Source organism: Bos indicus x Bos taurus, chromosome 10, assembly GCF_003369695.1.
Source record: "Bos indicus x Bos taurus breed Angus x Brahman F1 hybrid chromosome 10, Bos_hybrid_MaternalHap_v2.0, whole genome shotgun sequence".
Taxonomy (NCBI): domain Eukaryota; kingdom Metazoa; phylum Chordata; class Mammalia; order Artiodactyla; family Bovidae; genus Bos; species Bos indicus x Bos taurus.
This window is the reverse complement of record NC_040085.1, coordinates 22205778-22224278: the sequence shown is the minus strand read 5'-3', so window position 1 is coordinate 22224278 and position 18501 is coordinate 22205778. Positions and strand designations below refer to the sequence as shown.

Sequence of the window (18501 nt, the reverse complement as noted above, 5' to 3'; positions counted from 1 at the left end):
GCTTGGTAGGACAGGAGAGAGTCAATAGCAGTTACAGCAATGAATTATGATGTGTTACTTGCTAAAAGAAAATTAGAATCACGGAATCAAATGGAATTTTAAGAGACTTTTATTCCCTTTGCCTTTATTCACAGACTAGAGAAATTTTTGAAAATTTATGAAAGTTACAGACTTAAAATATAAATGGCTTCAAACTATGGCTGTATTTAATACCATAATATTAACTCAGATTTTAACGGCATGTTAAAAATTCAAAGCCACAATTCCCCCAGCAAGTGTAATTAATTGTTACCATTTAGAGAAAATAATAGGAATAATCACATTCATCAAATTTATTAAACCTGAAGCTATGCTAGTCACAATTGACCTACTGTACTTTTGTTCTTTCATTCAAGAATGCTTAGATGATTTACTACTGAATTACTCTTTAACTGGTAAAAAACTGAGGCAAAATACCGAAGAACTGGAGAAGTACAAGTGCAAAGTCCACTGTACAAAACTGCTGAACCATGCTCCCTGTTGATGTACTTTTTAAACTGAGCGAAAGATGAATTCTAAATTCCACATAAACTGCCTCTAACTGTGCCTTTCTTTTTGCTTGAAAACGCTTTTCATACACGGATACCGGTTCAGTTTCACCTGTAGGTAATGAACACAGAATTCATTGTGGGGAAAAACAAACCAGAATGTGAAAAAAGTTATCAGGTATACAAAGGAGTGAAACAGCTGACTGAAAAGCACTTGAACCACAATACTTTTTCTCCATTCTTAACGAGGCATTTTGAATATTTTAGGTACTATTTTCTTTCACGAGACCTCCAGTTCTCCAAAGCTCCCCAGCTGAGTACTCACCTGGTTCATCTGAATGCTGAATCGGGGCTTTTATTTCTGCTAAGCTGGGTTCCCCCTCCTGGGAGACGGGAGCTGCTGCCCCCTCCTCCGTATCCTCTACTTTAGTCACTGTGAAGTGTGGCATCGCTCTAGTTAGGAACGTGTGCTCTCCCTGTGTTTGCTTCCTTCCAGTCTACGTTCGCTGCCTATCACTTCCTTGCTGTGCCCCTTTCTGACTCTGATCACTGCCCACGGGAGACCCAGGCAGGGAATCGGGAAGTACTTTCAGTTCACGTGACCTACGGCCCTAAGGGAGGGGAACCTGGAAAACACGCCTTCCAAGGTGGTGTTTACCATTCACTTAAAAGGATTAAGCATTCCACCTCTTGCTTATTTGTTATTAAACTGTGAGAATCACAAGAATGGTTTAGGCTGCTTTCCCAGAGAAGCAAGGGCTGGAGAGCGGGAAGAATGCTTGAAACTCTGTCCATTGTGTATGCACCCTCTTGTTTCTTTAAGTTATTTGCACATCAAGATCTCAACCTGTGCCCTCACATCTCACAGGACAAAGACTAGGGAAAAATTCATTAAAGACTGGTACTACATCAATTTAGAAAATCAACTATTTGTAAGTTTCTGTTGTTGCTTTATTTCAAAGCATATTGAAAACAGTTATGCAGGTCAATGTTTTTTCTTATCTTTCAGATGAGAACATTTATTCAACAAATATTTAATGAATACCTATGTATTTTATATAAAGCATAGTTCAAGATGTTGTAGGGTATACAAGGACACCCGAGAAGAGACATTAACTTCCCTGAAAGTCCAAATTTGTTTAAAAGAGCTAAATATTTTTAACGAGAAGAGTTAAGCATTTTTCGTTTTGTACAGAGTGTAAACATTGTGTTTTAAAGAAAAAACAATCCAAGAAAATCTCTGACCTCCGTCAGAGGTGTATAGTTCCTTTAGCACACACTTAAAATAACATACTTCTGATATATTTTATCAGATAATTGTGTTCTCAGTTGATGACTTTAACAGAGTATGAGGCCCTATCTGAGCACTCTGACACAGGAGTTCAGTAACTTGAGCGAAAGTGAAGTCGCTCAGTCGTGTCCGACTCTTTGTGACCCCGTGGACTGTAGCCCACCAGGCTCCTCCGTCCATGGGATTCTCCAGGCAAGAATACTGGAGTGGGTTGCCATTTCCTTCTCCAGAGGATCTTCCCGACCCAAGGATTAAACCCAGGTCTCCCGCATTGCAGGCAGACGCTTTAACCTCTGAGCCTTGAGCTCTGTGCTAATTTCCATATTAATGATGTAATAGGAGGATTTCGTTGTTAGTAACACCTAACAAGCAAGACTGCACTAAATTTAAAAGAGAATAATGATGGTTTATAATCCTCATTTATTCCAATATACACCACTTCCAAAAGAGAACAAAGCCGATAGCTGTTAAAGACCTACTTGTACACTGCACTGCACTAGAAACTTTTCATTAGGATCTCATTTAATCCATCACAAAAACAGAAACATTAGGCTAAGAACTTGCCCAAAGTCACACAGCTTGTAAATGGTGAAGCCCAAATTAAAGATCTCCAGTACCTTTGATGGTAGTCAGCGCAGAGGTTTCACAGAAAAGAAATTCACATACACTTACTTAAATTTTATTTCATGGGTTCCTGCATAACACTGGTTTGTAATCTCAGGCTACAAATTGGAATCAGCTGGAGAGATGTTACAACTACTGATGCCTGAGTCCCATCCCAGATATTCTGATATAACTGCTCTGGAGTAGAACTTGGGCAACAGGACTTTGAAAAGTTCCCCCCAAATGGTTCTAACAGGCAGCCAAGGCTGAGAATTACTATAAGGAAAAAAAAAGAAGGCTTTGTAGCTACTGAGATTTTTTTCTCTGAGAGACATGAAGTAAGTCAGGTGTGGTAGTGCCCTTGGTGATTTTTCCATATTAAAGACTTGGGTAGCTACTCAACTAATTTACTCAAAGGAACTTAAAACAACTGCCACACTGTCAAAGATTTCCATATTATATTCTAGGTTTCAAATTTATTAATACTTTAGTGTCACTAGATATTTCCAATGGGATCTTACTTTTTCATATTTATTTTATAAAAAGAGTTGAATTGTACCTAATTTTTTATAGTCAATGGAAAGAAACAATTACTTGTGTTTATAAATCTATATGTAGCTTGTACATATAACCCTATGTACAAATGTTATCCTGTCACCTCTCCCCTCTAAAAAATCCCCCAAACTAAACAAGTAGGAAGGTAACAAATATCTGTCAATCTACAATAGGTGTAAATTATTTACCAATTTAATGCTCTGGTAGTCATAATGGTCAGCAAGTTTAAAACAGTTCTCTCCTAGATTGCACTGTAGGTAGTGTGGGATTATAAAAAATTTCAAGGCAAAGTTAAAGTAATACAGAAAAGGGGGGGGGAGTGGCAAAGAAGAGATGTGTAAGTTCTGTATAGGAACGGTGGTTAGATAGAGAAGGTAGGATATAAGAAACAGCTATTTAAAGACCAACAAACTAAAACAATGAGGTATATATACCATTCCATAGCCAGCGTGACAGATAAAACAGGGAAGATGGATAACACCAAATTTGGTGGGGCTGTGGAACGGAAGGAACTTTCATACATTGTTAATGAAGCACAAGCTGGTTCACCACTCTGGAAAAGGGTCTGGTACTTATCCCTATAATCCAACAATTGCACTCCTTAGTATTTACAACCCTGAATTTACCCTGTGAATGAAAATATATTCCCACAGAAGGACTTGTATAGGAATGTTCATAACAGTTATTAACAATAGCCCGAAACTGGAAACCCAGCCCCAAACAGGAAGCCCACGAAAGAATGAGTAAAAAAACTCTGATACATTCATACAAGGGATTACTACTCACCTATAAAAAGGAATGAACCAGTGATACCTACAACAATATGGATGAATCTCAGAAACCTGATGCTAAGTTACAGAAGTCTTAAACAAAAGAATACGTAATATATGAAACAACCAACAGCAAAGTGCTGGCAGAAGTAATATGGTGGATAAAAAACAGGACAGTGGCTGCCTCTGGAGGAATGGAAGTGGGGATTAAATGGGATGGAGCAAGAGAGAACTTCCCAGAGTGTTGGTAAGATTCTATATCTTGACATGGAGTTTAAGAGTTCCACACGTATATGCATTTGTCAAAATTCAGTCAATCTTCACTTAAAAGTTGTGTATTTTACTGTATGAAAAGTTTAACTTGAAAGAAAAAAAAAGCTGCTAACAGATAATGAATTCTATTTAATAGTATGTATCCTGAGGTATTGGGGGAAAATGAACTGATATCCACAATTTAGCTTAAAATGCATATAAATGGATAGACAAGTTGTGACAGGAAAAGTATAATAAAATGTTAATGATAGATTCTGGGTGGTACGCATATGAGTGTTTACTGTAAGTCTTTCAATTTTCTGTATGTTTGAAATTTTTTATAACAAAATGTTGAAAAAATACAATAAACTGACACCATTATGCAAATGAATAGGCAAGTCAAAGACTGGGAGAAAACATTCATAAAACATATGCCTGACAAAGGACTTGTGGTCTGAATATATAAAAATGCCAAGAAAAGTGGAAGTGTTAGTCACTCAGTCATGACTGACTCTTTGCGACCCCATGGACTGTAGCCCACCAGGCTCTTCTGTACACGGAATTCTTCAGGCAAGAATATTGGAGTGGGTTGCCATGCCCTTCTCCAGGGGATCTTCCCAAACCACTCAACAGTAACAAGACAACTCAACAGAAAATGAGCAGAAGATTCAGACAGACAATTCACAAAAGAAGCTATATACAAGGATAATAATAACCAATTGAAAAAAACACTCAACATCAGTGGTCATCAGGGAAATGCAAATTAAAATCACAACTAAAACTATTGGCAGGGATGTAGAGCAAATGTTAATGGAAATGTTGACCACTTTGGAAGAAAGTCTGGCACTTTTAAAATAAATTTAAACACACACCTACTTTATGACCCAGCAATTCCTCTTCTAGGTATTTACCAAAGAGAAATAAAAGCTAAAATCACAAAAAAATTTGAACAAGTATGTACTAGCAGCTTTATTCATAACTGTTCAAACAGGAAACAGCCTAGTAGGTATCCATCACAGGATACACAACCTATAGTATATTCATACAATAGACTACTGCTGCTGCTGCTGCTGCTGCTGCTAAGTCGCTTCAGTCGTGTCCTACTCTGTGAGATCCCATAGATGGCAGGCCACCAGGCTTCCCCGTCCCTGGGATTCTCCAGGCAAGAACACTGGAGTGGGTTGCCATTTCCTTCTCCAATGCATGAAAGTGAAAAGTGAAAGTGAAGTCGCTCAGTCGTGTCCAACTCCTAGCGACCCCATGGACTGCAGCCCACCAGGCTCCTCCGTCCATGGGATTTTCTAGGTAAAAGTACTAGAGTGGGGTGCCACTGCCTTCTCCGTACAATAGACTATTACCCAACAATAACCAGGAATGAATTACTGACACATTCAACAACAACATGAATGAATCTCAAAAACATTATAAATTATACATTACACATTAATTATACACATACTGAAGTGTTTAAGTGTGAAGCACACTGATGTCTGCACTTTAACTTTGAAATGCTTCAAAAATAGATGGATCATTGGAAGGGATGAACATATGATAAAACAAATATAGCAAAATGCTAAGTGTAGCCTCCAGAGGACATGGTTATGCGTATTTATAATATAATCTTTCAACTTTTGTGTATGTGTGAAATTTCTCATAAAAAACTGTTGGAAAAAAAATAAAATGAACTAAATGAAGTTCACTGAAATCTAAAAAACTTTGGAACAAATCACTTATGGGTCAAATTTCATTTCACATAAAATTTAGGGAGTTGCATAAATGCTTTTCCTGAACTTTGATTCTAGAGTGCTGAACACTGTTTGAAATGAGAGTCACCTTGCAGGTCTGAAATATTTACATTTTTACATTTAAAAAAAATCCAGGGGAGAACAGATCTGTGGTTGCCAGGGAGAAGAGTGGGTGAGGGAGGCATGGATTGGGAGTCTGGAATTAGCAGATGCAAACTACTCTGTAGAGAATGGATAAACAACAAGGTCCTACTGTGTAGCACAGGGAACTATATTCAATATTCTGTAATGAACCATAATGGAAAAGAATATGCTACATAGCAGAAATTAACGCAACACTGTAAATCAGCTATACATCAATAAATTTTTTTAAAAATCTATGGTATTTTCAAGCAATAAGATATAGGGCCAAGCTAGGGCAAAATGGGCATTTTATTCTTTAGGCTAAATATTATACATGTTAGTTACTTTCACTGAAACGCTTGTGACTATGTCTTTTTTTTTTTTAATTGAATTTTTTATTAGAAAAAATGCCACATTTTATAGACCACCATTTATGAGAATCCTACCAAGACACTACAACAAACTGGCCTTGAAGAGAAACAGCACAATGACAGAAAGCTCAAAACACTACACCTCTGAGGAGCCTGCAGCCAGGCTAATTGAAAATCGACACACAACGCCCACCACACCACACACAAACATGACTGAAAGTAATTTCCTGTTGACTTCCACTTGTTTCAGTGTCTTCACTGAAGCTAACTTGTCTTTTTTTTTTTTTTAATAAATGGGTTGAATAAAATAAAATGCTGGTTATCATGAATTGTTAACCATGATTAAAAATTAATAACAGAATAGTGTAGAGTGGTAAATTGTACTTTCAAAATATTACCCAAAATATACCCATTCTTTTTTTTTAAAGAATCATGACCATTCTTTAAAAGAATGGGTATATTTTGGGTAATATTTTGAAAGTACAATTTACCACTCTACACTATTCTGTTATTAATTTTTAATCATGGTTAACAATTCATGATAACCAGCATTTTATTTTATTCAACCCATTTATTAAAAAAAAAAAAGACAAGTTAGCTTCAGTGAAGACACTGAAACAAGTGGAAGTCAACAGGAAATTACTTTCAACATAAAGATTATTTCAGTTTGTAATATTTTGTTAAACCCCATCATTAAACACTCAATTTTAGGGGCTTCCCTGGTGGTCTAGGGGTTACGAATCTACATGCCAGTGCAGGGTACATGGCTTCAGTCCCTGGTCCAGGATGATCCCACACGCCAGCGGAGCAACTAAGCCTGTGCGCCACAACTACCGAGCCAGTGCTGCAAAGCCCATGCTCCCCAACGAGAGAAGCCACGGAAATGAGAAGCACGTGCACTGCAATGAAGAGCAGTCACCTCTCACTGCAACTGGAGAAAGCCCACGTGCAGCAACAAATACCCAGCACAGCCAAAAACAAATAAATCTTAAAAAAAAAAAAAAAAAAAAACACTCAACTTTAGAGCAAATCATGTATGTATTTCCACTTAGTTTGAAGAAATTGAGAACTGTACTGTACAAAACCTATGCAAATTATCTAGAACCACACTCTCATTGCAAATTATCTTTGGTAAAGGACTATTTTTCTTTAAATTGCCATTCATTATGGACAAAAAAAAAAAGACCTATAAAAACATAAAAATTACTAGAAAATGAAATATACAAAACACGAATTCCAATTTTTATTGTTAGACTCAATAGACATAAACTTACTCTAACAAATTGCTAAGCAAGTTCTAAAAACTTAATTTCTGACATTATCTCCTCATAGAGGTAAGCAGGTTAATAAATAGCTCATGATCCAGCACCATCTGCATACCTCACTCTGAATGGCTCTGTTAGAGAATGTTCTAAACATTTTATTAGAAGTCAATGGGCAGTTCACTACTTAAATTTGAAAAGTATACAGAATCTCATTATACATAAATTTCCTATTTAACATACTCAGCAAAACCTTTTTCTCCTTCAAATACTGGGGCAATAAATATTAATTTAAAGTATAAAAATGATCACAAATTCTAAATTTTGCCTTGCTATGTAGACAACTATAAAAAGAATTAAATGAGTCAGTTACTTTGGTGAGGACCAACTATCATGGATAGTAAGGCATTAAGACTTCTAAATCTCAAAATTACATAAAATTGTCTATGAATGGATATTTATAAAATAATATTTATAATGTATTTTGGGACTGATGACTGAAAGACAGTAAATACAAAAAAGACATTATTTTCTGATGGATTCGTAATACTATAGAGTAAGGATAACAAAGAGTTCTCCAAATCAAAACATCAGAAAAATCTCATGCTTTACTGAGGCTGAAGGACTCATGCATTTATTCAATATGCCATATGCCAGGAAAGAGGAATGCAATGGAGAAGAAGACACTGTTCCTGCCCTCAAGGAGCTCGCAGACTTATTATCCTATTAACTACATAATAACAAGCAATATAAAACCAGGAGTGTAACTTATAGAATCAATCTTGACAGCACAACAGTACCACCTTGCCCAGTTTCTTCTGTAGGAACCTTAAGCTGTGAGTCTTCACTAGAGGAAAGAATAACAGTTGATTGCTAGTGCTAGTTGGAGAGCTATGCCATTCATTTTGGCTACTGATCCAAATACTAAAGAAGGCATTATCAAAAGCCTTTGAGTACTTAGAGCCCTCAGCTTCTACTGTTATCTTTTTCAGAGTATTGCAATTCCCAATATAAGGTTGCTCATCCCAATGTCAATTGTAACCTACAAATGAGAGGCCCCCCCAAAAAATCAACCTAAGTATGAAAACATGAACTACTCAGTAACTCAGATTTTCATTTCTGAGGTATGATACTTCATTCTTTCATTTTGAAATATGATCTATGGGCTTCTAGTCAATACTACCAGTAGTACATAGACAATAAAACGGATATTAAACATTATCAAAACTTAGGACATATTTCTAAAATATAAAGGAAAATGAAAACATAATTTGAAACAAAATTTCCTTGTTAATTTTTATGTCAGAGAACAAGTATTTTTTATAAATTATTGCTTTCTTTTTCCCCAGCAACAAAACTCCATTTTAAAATAGATTTACTGAGGATGACAGGCACAGACTTATTGTTAAGATTCAGTGATCCAGTGGGAACCCATGAGTGTTGGAGGTTAATGCATAATGACAGATGATGCTTTGAGTGGACTTTTTTCCTCTTGTACAAACAAGTCTCTAATATAAACACTTTGTTCAAAAATAAATTAAAATAGATCTATTGAGACAAGGGTCGAAACATGAATATTAACTAACTTTAGATGGCTTCCCTGGTGGCTCAGACAGTAAAGAATCTGCCTGCAATGCCGGAGATCTGGATTTGATCCCTGGGTTGTGAAGATCACCTGGAGAAGTGAATGACAACCCAGTCCAGTTTTCTTGCCTAGAGAATTCCAGGGACAAGAGGAGCCTGGTGGCCTACAGTCCATGGGGTTGCAAAGAGTTGGACATAACTGAGCGACTAACACTTTCTTCACTTCCTTTTTTTAGATGGACTAATGTAACTAAATCAGTGCATCTTCATGTTAATTAAGCATTATTATAATGCCCTGGGGCCTCCCTTGTGGCTCAGCTGGTAAAGAATCCGCCTGCAATGCCCGAGACGCAGGTTCGATCCCTGGGTTGGGAAGATCCCCTGGAGAAGGGAAAGGCTACCCACTCCAGTCTTCTGGCCTGGAGAATTCCGTGGACTGTATAGTCCATGGGGTCGCAAAGAGTTGGATACAACTGAGCAACTTTCACTTTCATAATGTCCTAGGTACTTGAGATCATTTGTGTAAAACAGAGTGAAAAATGCATTTTTAGGCCAGATTTCTTGTTAGGAACATAGAACCTTACGTTGTTCTGGAAACATACCATTTTACGACATTTTTTAAAAAACATTTCCTTTCACGCCCACAATGTGAGGCAAAATATTGCAAAAATATACACAGAACATAAAACTTGCATTTCCTCATACCTCTTCTACTCTTATTACACATTTGCAGCTTAATAAATATTGCAGCAGAGCCAACCACTGTTGTTGGCCAGGCTTCCCTGTACTTCACCACCTCCCAGAGTTTGCCCAAACTCATGTACATTGAGTCGATGATGCCATCCAACCATCTTATCCTCTATTCTCCTCTTCTCCTCCTGCCCTCAATCCTTCCCAGCATCAGGGCCTTTTCCAGTGAGTCAGTTCTTCACATCAGGTGGCCAAAGTTTTGGAGCTTCAGCTTCAGCATCAGTCCTTCCAATGAATATTCAGGACTGATTTCCTTTAGGATGGACTGGTTTGATCTCCTTGCAGTCCAAGGGGCTCTCAGGAGTCTTCTCCAACACCACAGTTCAAAAGCATCAACTCTTGGGTGCTCAGCCTTCTTTATGATCCAACTCTCACATCCATACGTGACTACTGGAAAAACCATAGCTTTGACTAGATGGACCTTTGTTGGCAAAGTAATGTCTCCGCTTTTTAATGTGTTGTCTATGTTTGTCATAGCTTTTCTTCCAAGGAGCAAGTGCCTTTTAATTTCATGGCTGCAGTCACCATCTGCAGTGATTTTGGAGCCCAAGAAAATAAAGTCTGTCACTGTTTCCCATTGTGTCCTATCTATCTGCCATGAAGTGATGGGATCAGGTGCCATGATCTTAAGTTTTTTGAATGCTGAATTTTAAGCCAGCTTTTTTACTCTCCTCTTTCATCTTCATCAAGAGGCTCTTTATTTGTTCTAAAGAGGAAGTTTCTGCCGTTAGGGTGGTGTCATCTGCCTATCTGAGGTTATTGATATTTCTCTCAGCAATCTTGATTCCAGCTTGAGGTTCATCCAGCCCAGCATTTTCCATGATGTACTCTGCCTATAAGTTAAACAAACAGGGTGACAATATACAGCCTTGATACACTCCTTTCCCAATTTGGAACCAGTCCATTGTTCCACGTCTAGTTCTAACTATTGCTTCTTGACCTGCATACAGATTTCCCAGGAGGCAGGTAAGGTGGTCTGGTATTTCCATCTCTCTTAAGAATTTTCCAGTTTGTCGTGATCACACAGTCAAAGGCTTTACTGTAGTCAATGAAGCAGAAGTAGATGTTTTTCTGGAATTTCCTTGCTTTTCCTATGATCCAACAGGTGTTGGGAATTTGATCTCTTTAGAAAGCCTTTTCTAAATCTAGCTTCAACATCTGAAAGTTCTAGGTCCATATATTGTTAAAATCTAGCTTGAAGGATTTTGAGCACAGCCTTGCTAGCATGTGAAATGAGTGTAGTTGTGTGGCAGTTTGAACATTCTTTAGCATTGCCTTTCTTTGGGACTGGAATGAAAACTAATCTTTTCCAGTCCTGTGGCCACTGCTGACTGTTCCAAATTTGCTGGCATATTGAGTGCAGCACTTTAACAGCATCACCTTTTAGAATTTGAAATAGCTCAGCTGGAATTCCATCATCTCCACTAGGTTTGTTCGTAGTGATGCTTCCTCAGGCCAATTGACTTCACACTCCAGGATATCTGGCTCTAGGTGAGTGATCACACCATCATGGTGTGACCTTGGGTCATGAAGATCTTTTTTGTATAGTTCTTCTGTGTATTCTTGCCACCTCTTCTTTTAGGTCCATACCATTTCTGTCCTTTATTGTGTCCATCTTTGCCTAAGATGTTCCCTTGGTATCTCTACTTTTCTTGAAGAGATCTCTAGTCTTTCCCACTCTGTTGTTTCCTCTATTTCTTTGCATTGTCCACTTAAGAAGGCTTTCTTCTCTCTCTTTGCTATTCTTTGGAACTCTGCATTCAGGTGGGTATATCTTTCCTTTTCTCCTTTGCCTTTCACTTCTCTTCTTTTCTCAGCTATTTGTAAGGCCTCCTCAGAAAATCAGTTTGCCTTGTTGCATTAGCAGAGTATAATGACCAGAATACTGGTGTTAGGATTTCTCTGATGGTCCAGTGGTTAGGATTCCACCTGCCAATGCAGGGGACAGGAGTTCAATTCCTGTTCCAGGAAGATGCCATGTGCCACAGGGCAACTAGGCCTACAAACCCCAACTACTTAGCCTGAGTGCCCAAGGGCCTGTGCTCTGCAATAGAAGAAGCCACCACCTTGAGAAAAACCCAGGCACTGCAACTAGAGAGTACCCCTTGCTCAGCCACAACTAGAGAAAGTCGGTGCACAGCAAGACCCAGCACAGCCAAGAAAAGATAATAATAGTGGTGTCAGAATCACACACACTGGGTTCAAATCACTATTCTTCAATTTATTTCTTGTAAGACCTTGGACAGGTATTAACACTGTCAGCTTCAGCTTTTTCCTGGAGAAGAAATCTATCTTAACTCAGAAGTAAATGACATAAGTTTTTAAATGAAATAATATCAAAACTGATGATTTTTCAACAGAGAATTAACCTCATTTAAGAAGAAACCTGTTTTCCATTTTCTATTAATTCCTAAAGCTTTGTTTGGAAATTAGCACACTGCTAAACTAGAAAAAAATAAAATAAAAAGCAGAATTTTTTACAACCATCTTGATGTAAATTAGCCACTGTGAATTATTTCTGAATATAAAAAGATGCTTAAATATTAAAAGCAAATGCTCTCAAAATAAAGATAAATTTCAGATGGATTTAATTGTCACAGCTCCTCGAAGTGAAACTGTACATGTGTATACAAGAGTTTTAAACTTAATACTGTTTGCTTTTTAAAAATTAACAATATGAAAAATGAAGACTCTTATCCACAAAGTAAAAAGCTTTTGATAAAATAGAGGAAATTTAGGTGCCACTTTGCCAAATATTAAAACTATCTACAAAAAGGTTTCACCTGTGAACAGATGAATGCTATCAACTGAATATCTTGCATGGATTTCTCAAGGCCATATAAAATATAATAAGGCTTAGCTATGGAGCAACAAAAATACAAAGCAGAAGACTGAAACCAGCTCTCAGTTAAAATAACAGGAAATTTTAAAAAGGAAAAAACCATGGGATTTCCGTGGTGGTCCAGTGGTTAAGGCTTCTTGCTCCCAATGCAAGGGGCCTGAGGTCAATCCCTGGTCAAGGAACTAAGATCCCATGTGCACCCAGCATGGCCAAACTACTCTCCCTGCCAGGAAAAAAAAACAACCACCCAAAACAAAAACTGAAGTTAGGGTTAAGACCTAAGTATACCTACCATTTCTTAACAACTTAATACTGCTTTTGTTTACATTTTTCTATCCTGTCTAAATACAAAAACATACATTTTAAGAAGAAGAAAAAAGCTTTAGCCCTTGCATTTTTTCAATTAAGATACCCAGAGGTAACTTCAAATTTTCTAGTTTCGCATAGCCTTTCAGATTGACTTATTTACATTATTGGTTTGATTCTGATATCTTGGTAACTGTTACGTTCTACCTGTGATTTAAGTAGATTAAAACTTTTCAAAAGTAAGATGCACTTGAGAATCAGAAATGTTAAAAATTTGACAAATGAACACTTTAGAACTGAGTAAATACAGTAATAACATTTCCTATTAATCAATTATTGAACTTCTGCAGTTAAAGCAAGGTGCTGTGTGTGTGTTTGTGTGTGTGTGTTGTATGCTCTGCAGTTTTGTGCTCATAACTTTATACATCATTGCAGGGATTCTACAAAGTACACCAAAGCACTAATAACAAGGTTTTAATGGGGAATATCTTCTTGGTTTTCCACTTCTAAAATTTCATTAAAATAATATACTGTTTTAGACAATCACAAAATAAAGTGCTTTCATAATTCCTATAATACAGCTCTCCAAATTTTCATATTTACTGCTAAGAAACACATCACTAAGAACTTAAATACATATAATGTGCATTACTCTGAGTCAACAGGCCCACCAGCTGAAGCTATGTAGCTTACATCAGGCCAAAAGGGCAAGGAGGGGGAGACTGAAATCCAATTCTCCCTTTTCCAGTGAAGCTTGCAAAGGTGGCCATTTTAGGTCTGGCTAGTCCAAAAGCATTTATTACACAGAGGAAGAAAAAAAAAGGCAGCTTTGATCCAAGTTTACAGCAAAATATCATCCTTCTAGGTCAGCACAAATTGCCTTAAAACATTCCTCTTATTTTAACAGCTTTAACACAGAAAAGCATGACTATATAAGACTCTTAGGTTCCCAGGCCCTCTTCCTTCTCTTCCATTCCCAGTACAGGTAATAGCAAAGCAAAGTTTATGAGAATCCCTCAGAATTGCATATCAAAACTGCAATGAGGTATCACCTCACAAGGGTCAGAATGGGCCTCATCAAAAAGTCTACAAACAATAAATGCTGGAGAGGGTGTGGAGTAAAGGGAACGCTCTTGCACTGTTGGTGGGAATGTAAATTGATACAGCCACTATGGAAGACAGCATGGAGATTCTTTAAAAAACTACGAATAAAACCACCATATGACCCAGCAATCCCACTCCTAGGCATATACCCTGAAGAAACCAAAATTGAAAGAGACACATGTGTCCCATTGTTCATTGCAGCACTATTTACAATAGCTAGAACATGGAAGCAACCTAGATGTCCATTGACAGATGAATGGATAAAGAAGTTGTGGGACATACACAATGGAATATTACTCAGCCATAAAAAGGAACACATTTGAGTCAGTTCTGATGAGGTGGATGAACCTAGAACCTATTATACAGAGTGAAGTGAGTCAGAAAGAGAAAGATAAATATCGTATTCTAACACATATATACAGAATCTAGAAAAATGGTACTGAAGAATTTATTTACAGGGCAACAATGGAGAAACAGGCATAGAGAATAGACTTATGAACATGGAGCGAGGGGAGGAGAGGGTGAGATGTATGGAAAGAATAATATGGAAACTTAATATTACTATATGTAGAATAGATAGCCAACAGGAATTTGCTGTATGGCCCAGGAAACTCAAACAGGGGTTCGGTATCAATTTAGAGGGGTGGAATGGGGCAGGAGATGGGAGGGAGGTTCAAAAGAGGATATATGTATATCTATGGCTGATTCATGTTGAGGTTTGACAGAAAGCAACAAAATTCTGTAAAGCAATTATCCTTCATAAAAAAATAAATTAAAAAGAAAAAATAAAAACAAACAGGCCTCTGACAGGAAAAGAAAAAGGCCTCTGATGCAAAGAATTAGTGAGGAGATAGGAGAGACTACCCAGGATAAAAGACAAGAAGTTGAAGTAATCACTCTTCCAGTCACTAATATTTAATCAAATATCTAGAGTATTCTGGACAGACTCTATAAAAGAAAGTCCTTTCTATTAAGTCTATTTCTGGATTTCAGTACAACTTTGTAAAAGTTTGTATTACAGATATTTTCAAATATACACAAAATCAGAGAAAACAGTAAGATGAATCCTCATGTACCTTTTACTCCAATTCAACAAATCATAAATGTTTGCCAGTCTTGTCTATCTCTCAAATTTTATTTTTCTGGTATGAGGGGAGGGTGGAGTATACTTCATTTCACCTGTTAATATGTCAATATGTATCTCTATAGATACGGGCTTTACATTACCACAGTGTCATAAATATAACTAAGGAAATTCACAATAATTCCTTAATGTTGCTTAATATTAAGTGCATGGTCATGTTTCCCTGATTTTCTCAAGTCTTTTTACAGTTGTTTGTTAACATCAAAATCCAAAAAAAGTCCACACATGTATTTGGTTGATATTCCTTTTATCTGAAACAGCCTTTCCCCCTTTCCATCAACTCCTCTTTCACCCCATTCACTTATTTGTTGAAAATTCTAATTATTCAATAAAATTTGCCACACTGGATTTAGCTGATTGCTACTTGCGGTATAAAATATTGATAATACATTATACAATTTAATCACTAACAGTGCAGTATTGAGGAGACTTGCTCTGCAACCAAAATGTTTCACACAATAATTTGTCTTTTAAAAAAATGGGGGATGCAAATTGAGCTTGGGGAAAAAAAAACCTACCAGAGGATGCTATTAGGAAAACTAAGAACGTACCAAATCCACATGTTTTTACAAAACTATCCTTTTACTACCTTATACACGTTAGTTACAGCTCTTTATTAGCGTGTCAAAGTAAAATGGACAGTATTCAATAATCATATAATATGAAAGGTATATTTAAAAGAAAGTTAACAGTCACCTATAATTGTCAATACAGTGTAATTCACTTAGTTTTGTTTGGTGCAAAAAACTAAACTTTTTTTTCAAAAGTATAAAAAAAGTGCTTGGTGCTCTGAAACGTGTTTTTATGAGGAAAAAAAAAGATAGCTTTCCAATTTTATTCTTATTCTTAGTCAAACATTATTTAACCCCAGCTCGAGAGACTGATATGCCTACTAATAACACAGAATTGGTGGATCAGCAGAGTGGGCTTAATGTCCCTGTGTAATATAATGGTGCCAAGCGCAGATAAATATTTGTTAAGGCCTATCAGCATTTAAGGAAAAGACTGCCAGGCCTCATCCACTTGGTGAATGTCTACTTACCCTTCGAAGCCCACCTATAGTAGGAAAATTCTTCACATGTATATTACATTAATCCCTCTTTCCTTTTGAGCTATGGTCCCCAACTCTGGCTGAAGAGCTTTTAAATACGATGGACAAAGAATGTTGCCTGCTGTATCAGTGAACAATGGCTGTTGAGGCCATCAAGACATCAGTCATTGCAGTCACCCTCAATGGTGCACCTTGAGGGGATTCAAAGTGGAGAAAAACAGGATACTGGCCCTAGACAGCTAAGGTGCATCTCAAAGGAATGATTTCAATAAGCCCAGAGTTTTGCATCTTCTCATACATAGAAAAGCACTAAATTTGTTAACTTGAGATGTCTAGTTTTCCTTAACAAGCAGTAATCTTTCGATGTTTCAACTATTTGTTTTTTTGGCAAAAACTCCTATATATCCTGGCTCTTCCATATCCTCCTCCTTTACAACAGTCCCTCAGGGCTTATTGAGAGGCCATCTTCAGGTTGAAGTCCTCAGTAAGTCTGCCAAATAAAATATAATCCTCAACTTTAGTTTGTGCATTTTTTGCCAAATAAAATATAATTCTCCACTTTCAGGTTGTGCATTTTTTTTTAATTGACAACATTATGCTCTGAAGATACAAAGACAATTTGATGTCCCTGTCCTTAAGAACTTTACAGCCTAACTGAAATAGGTACTATAGAAGTAGTCTGTGTAAGAGATGTAGGGACTTAAAGATCTGATCTATCTGGATTTGAAATTGAATGAGACAAGGTGGCAGAAAGAGGTGACCCCATGGAGGAGGGGCTTATTTAAATTACTCTTGCCTCTCTAGCAGCTGCTGCTGCTAAGTCGCTTCAGTCGTGTCTGACTCTCTGCGACCCCATAGACGGCAGCCCACCAGGCTCCCCCATCCCTGGGATTCTCCAGGCAAGAACACTGGAGTGGGTTGCCATTTCCTTCTCCAATGCATGAAAGTGAAAAGTGAAAGTGAAGTCGCTCAGCCGTGTCCGACTCTTAGTGACCCCATGGACTGCAGCCCACCAGGCTCCTCCGTCCATGGGATTCTCCAGGCAAGAGTACTGGAGTGGGGTGCCATTGCCTTCTCCCTCTAGCAGCTAACAACCATCAATAAAAATCTGGGGACAGCCAGCCTCAAAGTACACTTAGAGCTTCTTGACTCAACTGGCTTTTATTTTTACTCCACCTCAGAAACCTACTCCCAAGGCTGTACACTAGGATCACGTTAACACTGGAACTGCTCCACCTCTGAATACATTAAGCCCAACTTTCAAACATCTGATCGGTCTTTAACCCTTCTGCATCTTTCACTACCATTTTACCTGTCAAGTCCTCCAGTCTCTCAGGGTCTCAGTTCATCATTTTCCTTTACTGTATTTTTCTACTGTATTATTCTAAAATTTACTTTATTTTTCTTTTTTGATGTACACTTCTCTTCCTACATTTATCATACAACATTTTAATTTATACAAAATTTTGTTTGTTTTCTCTATTACATCATAACTTTCCTTAGAACAATAATGGGATTCTTTTTCTCAGTCTGGCATCCTTCACACCCAGAATAGGTCTAGCCCATAATAATTGCTCAGTAAACATTGGTGCAAGCATTCTTGTCATTTTCACCACTATTTATTTCTATGAGCTCTCCAAAGGCGGAACCTATATTTTACCTGAGTATTTAGTAAAATGGGGTTTGACCTATAATTTCTACTGGAGTGCCTCATACATAGCAGAGCCCCCAGGAGCATTTGTTGAATTGGAAAAGGTTGAAATGTTATTAGAGCCTGTACAAGACATAGAAAGATATGCTCTCTGCTCTATCTTGGCATTATTATTTTAGCAATCATTTAAGTTAACCAAATAGTTATGAGACTAACGTAAAAAATGTTCATTGTGGCAGAGGCAAACGGAAAGCCACGGACAGAGAGGTGAGGACACCTGTACTTCACTCTCGGCTCTGCTACTCAGAATCTATAAATAACCATCTCTGTAACCCTTGGTTTCCTCATTTATTAAAATGGGGTTTGATGAGAATTTGATTCTTGAGCATCTGAATAACTAATATGCTATGGCTACTAAATTTTTTTTAAATTAAAAGTGATACACTTGCAGATTTCCCTAGTGCTACAGAGGATAAGAATCTGCCTGCTAATGCCGGGGACATGGGTTTGATCCTTGGTCCAAGAAGATTCCACATGCCGTAGGCAACTTGTGCTCTGCAACAAGAGAAC

General features: G+C 37.4%; 1 protein-coding gene across 4 annotated transcripts in view; it reads right to left on the bottom strand.

The window, feature by feature from the left end:
* Positions 1–18501, bottom strand: part of SLC12A6 (solute carrier family 12 member 6) — an 84881-nt gene that overhangs the window by 61622 nt on the left and 4758 nt on the right. The window contains exon 1 of one of the 4 annotated variants that reach the window (XM_027553446.1): positions 853–1114. The exons of 2 other annotated variants lie outside the window; for them this stretch is intronic. In XM_027553446.1, the coding sequence (XP_027409247.1) occupies positions 853–976 (124 nt within the window). In that variant the 5' untranslated portion in view covers positions 977–1114. Of the gene's footprint in view, positions 1–852; positions 1115–18501 lie in introns of those variants that run through there. One more of the 4 variants, XM_027553447.1, reaches the window with a different exon arrangement.